Source organism: Tasmannia lanceolata, unplaced genomic scaffold (genome assembly GCF_043159265.1).
Source record: "Tasmannia lanceolata isolate RefF3 unplaced genomic scaffold, GAP_Taslan_0.1 ptg000020l, whole genome shotgun sequence".
Taxonomy (NCBI): domain Eukaryota; kingdom Viridiplantae; phylum Streptophyta; class Magnoliopsida; order Canellales; family Winteraceae; genus Tasmannia; species Tasmannia lanceolata.
In genome coordinates, this window is record NW_027518697.1 from 5,279,032 (window position 1) to 5,286,661 (window position 7,630).

General features: G+C 37.4%; 1 protein-coding gene across 1 annotated transcript; it reads right to left on the bottom strand.

Moving 5' to 3' along the window:
* Nucleotides 1-501: 501 nt before the first annotated feature.
* On the bottom strand, nucleotides 502-7,155 carry CYB-1 (cytochrome B561-1). Its single transcript, XM_077365232.1, has 4 exons — nucleotides 6,821-7,155; nucleotides 3,419-3,467; nucleotides 1,068-1,267; nucleotides 502-950 (listed from the first exon to the last, which is right to left on the bottom strand). The coding sequence occupies exons 1-4, from the start codon at nucleotides 6,965-6,967 to the stop codon at nucleotides 645-647; spliced, it is 702 nt and encodes a 233-aa protein (XP_077221347.1). The 5' UTR covers nucleotides 6,968-7,155; the 3' UTR covers nucleotides 502-644.
* Between the last annotated feature and the right edge of the window lie 475 nt (nucleotides 7,156-7,630).

A 7,630-nucleotide genomic window follows, 5' to 3' on the forward strand; every position in this document is an offset into this window, starting at 1 on the left:
AAGTCTTAAGAAAGGGAGAAGGTTATCTGTTAATTTAGTATTCATTAGAGGAATGCTAAACTCAAAGGAGCCCTTGGAAACAATGAGGCTGGTTCACCTCGGCCGTGACTAAGTGTGTTCATTTTTATCGGGGATTTGCTAGGGCCGATCGCAAAAGGTATTTCACGGATGGCCTGTTGCACGTCAGAGCAGCCACCTCGTGAATGATAATATGGTGATAATATTTTTCATTTGGTGATAATATCGTGATACTTCTATAATTTCTATTTTTTTATTTTTTTTATTAAATTATACACTTTTATATTTTTTAAAAATATTCTTTTTTTTCCTTGTATTTTTCTCAATATAAACTCGAAAGTAAAAAAAAAAAAAAAACAAATCTCGGGAGATATAACCTTCCCAAGACAACACAAAATAGTGGGATCCACCAACAATGTGCAAAAGCAGGATCATGTTGCAATGGATGGTGTGTGCATGTGATCAGAACACAGTACCAAGAAATATGAAAAAGACTGAAAAATCATTCTGTAAACAGTGTATTCTGTGGAGAAATCATTACAAGAACAAACCTCATTGCTTCAGATGGACGGATATCTCCCAGTAACTTAATTGCTGATCAATCAACTAAACAACTGAATGCTAGCTTAGTCTGCTCCTCCTCTGATTACATCTCCTTTGCCAATTGTTGGAGTAATAAGTGCAAGAATAACAAAACCACCCAGAAATACAATCAAAATACCTAATGAGTTTACAAGCAAAGCCTCTGTTGAGTAGCGTGATATTATGTTGTGAACTTGAAGAAAAGTAGCCTTCTCTAAAATACCAGTAACAGTTGTAGCAACAGCAAGTGCATATATATAAACACCAAGAAATACATGCCATGGTAGCAAAGCAGATCTGCTGTTTCTCGAACCACCGGGATACCAAAAGGTTGCAAATCCAAGGCCCCACTATATACAAAAAAAAAAAAAAAAGCAAATTGCAAATACTCAAGTAACAGGATGTGCATAGTTGGGTTCTGCAAAGAAAATGGTACTTAAAAAAATTGAAGGGATTTGGGAACACACCTGAATGCCGAATAGGATTAGACAAGCTAGACCCAACCATGAGTGTAGACTGTAAAAATTGTCAATGCCCTTATCATTGTGGAACTTCAGAGCTGCCCATAGGCCTATGATGCTCAAAAAGAAAGCAAGGAACTGGACCGCAAGATGCACGGCCTTTTTGAAATTTTTGGTTCCGGAAACTGTCTTGTATGCTAACATGGCTGCAGTCATCCAATACAGAGAGTTTAAGTACAAGAAGAATAATGTTGCAATGAAGGCAAATAAACAATCTCAAAATCTGTTGATAGACCGGGCAACTTCTAAAAGGAGAATGACATCAGATCACAAGTTTCATTTTATTTAACCCTCTCTAACTCTGGATCACAGTTACCAAGGCACAAAAGCTAGCAAAGAAGCCAAGTTAGAACACGTAATTCAATTTTGTACTCCTGTAGAACAGTAGATATGCAGGATCTGAATGAAGAGGAACACCTGCTTATAGGATTTATATGGTCCCATGCATTTATAGTTCTGACAAGACTAAGTAGTTTCAATAATGATATTACTGTTCTGCCTGTGATATTAAAGTAGGGCAAGGCTTTGATGGAGAAAAAAAGAAGCTATGAATCACTAGAACCTTTTTTTTGTATCTAAGCTAGGACCGAACCTGCGACCTCAAAGTTGAGATACAAAGTCTCAACCATTGAGATACAGTAACAGGCCTAACCCTGAATTACTAGAACTTAAGAATTGAAAGTAAGGAGTATGGAGTTGGGTGTATTGATTCATATTACTTCAAAAAAATAATATTGCAAATGCAAAAGGACATAAATACCAGTAAAGAAATAGCACAAAATGAGACAGAAGAAAATTAACATTGCACCCCAAATGTGATGCAAAAGGACATAAATACCAGTAAAGAAATAGCACAAAACGAGACTGAGAACCCTAATCATGAGCCCCAGAGAACCCAAGATTGAGCTCATCCACTTCATGAAAGTATAATCAGCTAATTGATGTTATCACATATTCTTCTCACAACATTTGGTTGGAGACTCGGGTGATATTGGATATTGGATCCTTCATGGATTTACTAAAGTACGAATTCTGGCTCATTCAATTAGGTCACGCACACAAGTTGTCTCTATGTTGGATACTTCAACATTAGGTTTTATAGTACTCAAATGTATCAGGGTTGTTTCTATGCAGCATATGGAATCGTAATAATAAAGTTATACTTCAGCAGCACCATGAAGCCTGATAAATTTCAAACTTAAAATTCTTGACATGTGGAAACTTAAAAGACTTGAACTAACCGATGCATGACAAAGACCAACTGGACAAGACAAGCGCCAATGAGTTAAAGACACTCCATTATTGCTGCACTGAGAAAGGAAGGTTGAAGTGGATTGAACAGGTCCAATCTGCCTGAGTTGCAGTGTCTACCAATCATCTCCTTTATCTCTACACCCTAAAAATAGAAAAGGATGAAAAGAAAGTGATAGCGCAGTTCAAGTTTCTTGTAAGACTATTCATGGACGATAGTTTAGTTGAATATGAAACACATGGGAGAGATAGAGAAGAGACTAGGATGGTTCTTTTCCCATTGATGGGAGTGAAGGAACCATCTGAAGCCTTACTTTTCCATCGTGGACAAAGTAAATATGCTAGTCCTAGAAGTTAAGGAGGTCTCAATGATTCAAGAAGAACTAGATGGCACGCATGACAGGCCGTGGAAAAAAAGTATCCAACTGATCAATAGGTGCTCTCAAAAAGAAAGATTAACACTCTCAAATTATTTCATCCTCTTAGATTCACTCCAAGGAACTTGGATAATATCACCAAAGGCAGACGACACGTTACCCTCACATGGGTGACTTAACTAAATACGCTAGTCTTCTTAGGAGGAAGGAGTGGTCCTGCAGCCCCAAAACTCACCAAAAAACGGCCCACGTATGGTTCCACATTAGCACCTAAGCAGGATTGAGAAAGAGGCAAAAATAGCCCTTCAACTGTGCTGCCCACATGATGCAAACACATCTCAGTATATGGAGACTTTAGTGTGTTGGCGCATTTTGCTAAAATAGAAAACTTACCCTGCAGATTTGTACGAGTTAGCATATTTTCTGGGAAGTATGCACATTTGCAGAACTGAAAAACATATCCTATGGATTTACAGGGGTTGCCAGATTTGCTGGAAATGGAAAAGAATTGACTTTTACTTTATTAAGAAAGAGTTAAGAGATAATTATAAAGAATCAGAAGAGATGTTCTTTAACAAGCTTGAAAATTGTGAATATTTATAAGAGATAACAAGCCTGAGAAGCTTTTCTCTAAGCGCACAGAAAGTATCAGTGAGGAAAAATGTTCACCTTCACCATTCAGAAGTACGAGCCCAATCACCATTAGCACGGGATGGACCTACAAAGGACACCCCAACAGTGAATTCAGCTAAAATCGTTTACTGGAGCACAACAAATTCATTTCTTTCAAATTATGTAAGTAGATGTGCAGTAATCTTGCGGATTGTAACATCTATAATATAAGTTAAACACAAAATTGCTACAATCCAACTTCACTTTAAAACCAAGTGTATAGAACAAGAGTCTCCGCAAAACTATCCATAAAATAAGAGCCATAAACCACAAGCAGAAAAGAAATAAATTCAAAGGACGCAAGTTCGTAAGAACATAACAGTTCACTTCAACAAAACCAGTTAAATTTTTATACTCAGTTCAGAACAAAAATACAGTTATCAAAATTGCAAGAGGGAAACGTTCATAGAAAAATAAGGATAACAAATTAACTAGCCCCCATAATAAATGGAAAAGTATACCATGCTTGGATGAAAAATGACACTTCACATGCCATCCAAATATATTCAAAAGGCAAATCCCAAGAACTATCGCAGCACAAAGCAAGTCATAGGATGTTATCTGGAGAATATATCCCACTCACAGACATTGCACATCTTATCAGGACTCATTTTGGAAACCAGAATCACCAATAAGATCTGTACTTTCTTTTCCTTTTTTTGAATGGTAAAAAGATCTGTACTTCTCAGAGCTAGAAAATTGCAAAGAGAGACAGAGAGATGGGTAGTTAGATGCTAACATAAAATTGGAGTTATATGTAGGCCACTATGTAGATGAAGAGAATATATTAACCTTTGAAAAATTGTCACATCAAGTTAAGACGTGCATGTTGACAAAGCAACAAGGGGCAATTACCTATTTTATTTTACTTGTTTCTGTCTGAAGGAGTAATATGCACTATTTATATTCTCTGATGTATTTCCATTCGTCTATGTGTGTTTCTGTATTCATGATATATTTATATAAAAAAATATATGAATAAAATAGTGACTGATTAATATTATAATGGGTTGGCAAAGCAATTTGAGTCATACTTTTTTTTTTCTTTTACATGGCATTGGTATATTATTTATATGTGTAATGTGTTTCCATTCATCTATATGTGATTTTGTATAGATAAACTTTTCACGTACAAGTATTAAGTATACAATAATGAATGGTGGATATTCTTCTTAAAAAAAATGAATGGTGAATGTTATAATGTCCCGCGTAAGTTTTCATAGGTCATGAACTTCATCATGAAGGATAAGTGTCTGCCAGTGACACGTGTGGCTATGTTACAGTATCAGCTTGGCCACTTGGCTACTGATCCGCATAACAAAGATGAAAGAACTAATGTCACTATACAATCAAGGAGCACTACTCCAGCACTAGCAGAGGCAAGATCGACTTTGGAACTTCCATTAAAAGTCAAAGGAAGGTAGCACCAGAGAGATTAATGAAGAATATCATGGATAATCAAATATAGCTTTAAAGACCCCCATGAAGCAATACACTTCTTCAAAAGAAGTATCTTCTGATAAAAAGTAAAAAAAAAAGTTTGCAATCAGGCAGCAGGGCACAGTGACTGACACCACAGGTTTCCAAATGACCCAAAGTCCAGGCAGAGTTCCAACATGATTGATAACCTATGGGACCGATGTACTTCTAACATTGAAGACGTTTTCTGACCCAATGCCTAGACTATGATAAGCCAGTTTTAGCATCTGTGAACTTAAAAATACTTACGCCGGAAACAGCACCTCCCATCTCCAACCCAAGCCCAACCCTAGCAACATGTAACTAACTAAGAAATGGCATCTGGAATTCAAATTCAGCAGCACATTTAGTTCAGAAGGTATTCATTAGAAACAGAAGAAATTGTGTCCAACGTTACATGGGGGAGCCTAGAGACCTGAAACAATCTTAAATGAGTGAGTCCTAAGCCCCTCCATGAAAATCCTTAATTCATCACAAAATAGAGTTGCATCACCTTGTTTTTAATAGTTAGAGTTACATCACCTTCCAACCACACAAGTGCTTTTGCCATTGCTGATGTTCATCCACTTGGACCACTTCCAAGAAGTATTTGAGGATCATTTGCTTTCCATTGAGAAACTTTTAAGCTACTAACTTCAAATTCTATTCCAATAAGGCAATAACTGAAAAACATACTACCATGCATTATTAGACTCGAGTTACTGGGTAAGACGACAGTAAAGGAACTGAGATCCATCACACAAGAGGATATAGGGGATTTCAATTTCATCTTCCACCACTTTGAAGTAGGGTGCATGTGATTTGACAAGTTTAATGGGCCGTCTGGATATGCGGATTTTAGAATCTTGGATTTCCTCAAAATCCTAGATGGGAGACAAGAGAAGGAGACCATCCAAATCTTGGATTTTAAGTAAGAAATCCAAGTTTTAGAAATCTCTCCCCCATCCTGTGATTTCTAAAACCTGGAAACGTGGGATGATCTCCTACTCTCTTGCTGATGGAAAGAAGGGCGAGAAACCAGAAAGCGACAGATGGTCTCCTTCTTCTCTCTTCTCCCATCTATGATTTTGAGGAAATCCAAGATTCTAAAATCCACGTATCCAGACGGCCCCTAAAGGTCCAACAAATTCCGTCTTAGCAAACTAAGGAGGCGTATAATGTTCAAGAAGACTAAGAGAAGGCATGATCACAGACCCCTCAACAAATATGACAACCCTCCACCATGGCACCATCAAGGCAAGTAGGAAAGAAATTCATAGCAGACTACAACCAGAAGACAATCCCTAGTAGTAAAAAAGCTTGCAGGAGAACTTCTTAAGAAAGTTCCCAGTTTGGGAGGCCATACATTTCAAAGAAATAACATCAGCGAGAGCCCCAAAAGATTATCAGAATTTAAAGTTTAAACACCTTATTCAAATAAGTTTGCGAGTATTCGCTTGGAGTTACATGTGATGGTCTGAGTTGTGATATTTTTTGTAGATGACATCTGTAGAATGATTTGAATCTACACACTATTAAAAAAAAAACAAAGAACTTTTCTCTACACTTAACACTCCCAATACAATTCTAACTCAACTTGAAAATCATTGAAGTTATGTGAGTAAATATGCTCAACTTCACAACTGAGCTTGGCTCAATGATACCTTAGACTACATTTATATAAAGTACAGCACCACAAGGTATGCAGAACCACAGAGATTTAATGACACAACCTACACAGCAGAACAAGCTACCTCAATGGAGATTTCTTCTTCTTGATTTCAATAACGAAACAAGAACAAACAAATAAACTTTGAAATCATAACAACTCATTTTGTACAGATGATCAGATTGGATTCTAAAATATTGAAAAAAAATTCCAAAAAAAAGAAAAAGAAAAAGCAGAGAGCAAATATAAAAGATGATAGAGGGAGAGATTACATTGAAGATTAAATCCTTGTTGTCAGAGATGAGAGACATTCCTCCACGGAAATGTAGGGACCAAATCAGAACGAGAGATGCAGCCATGGCTCCCATCATTCGCACCAGAGAAAGAAGGATCGGGAATTGAACGATCGGAGCTCCCATCCTTGATCCTTCACTCCAGAAAATAAAGCACGAGAGATATTCTTCTTCGTTAGGGTTAGGGTTAGGGTTTCAACAGCAGAGAGATCGAGAATTAGGGTTTTGTGGCAGGGAAAAAAAACGGAGACGCATCGTTCATTGGAAGATCGTTCGCATCATCTAGATGTCACGTCAGCAAGCGAATCCACGTCGGACTTTAGACGCCGCGTTGACTATTCGTTGCGTGCAGCTTGAGAGTTGTGCTCCTTTCTACGTGGCGGTGGCACGTGGATTGCAAGAAAAACATTTCTCACGGAAAAACTTTTCTTGCGAATTTTTTTCTTCCCGAGGAGATAAATGATATGATTATGGTTAATTTAGACGGATATTATCATAAATTGAATGTCCATTGGTTGAAGCTATCCTTTTTCTAGAGTACAAGAAAGGATGAAGGGATTTTCTAGCCAATTTTGTGGAAAGTCATTTTGCAGCATGCTTTTGCATGTGAGAACAGCCACACAGGTTTGCATTTTGGGAGGTTTTGTCTTATTAATTTAGTTCATCCTGTGGCTGTTCTCACATGCAAAGTCCACCAGCAAAATGGATTTCCTAAAAATTGGCTAGCAAATCCCGATCATGTGAACAGAGGTCTCCTTCATAAGGGTGGCACCGTTTTGAGAGTTCCTT

Bases quoted from the DNA above. Each gene is read 5' to 3' on its own strand.
- CYB-1 (XM_077365232.1), bottom strand. From the start codon at position 6,967: ATGGGAGCTCCGATCGTTCAATTCCCGATCCTTCTTTCTCTGGTGCGA. The intron at 1,268-3,418 runs GTGAACATTTTT...GGATGACTGCAG, and splicing joins CGTACTTCTGAATGGTGAAG to CCATGTTAGCATACAAGACA. The intron at 951-1,067 runs GTGTGTTCCCAA...TTTTGTATATAG, and splicing joins TAATCCTATTCGGCATTCAG to TGGGGCCTTGGATTTGCAAC.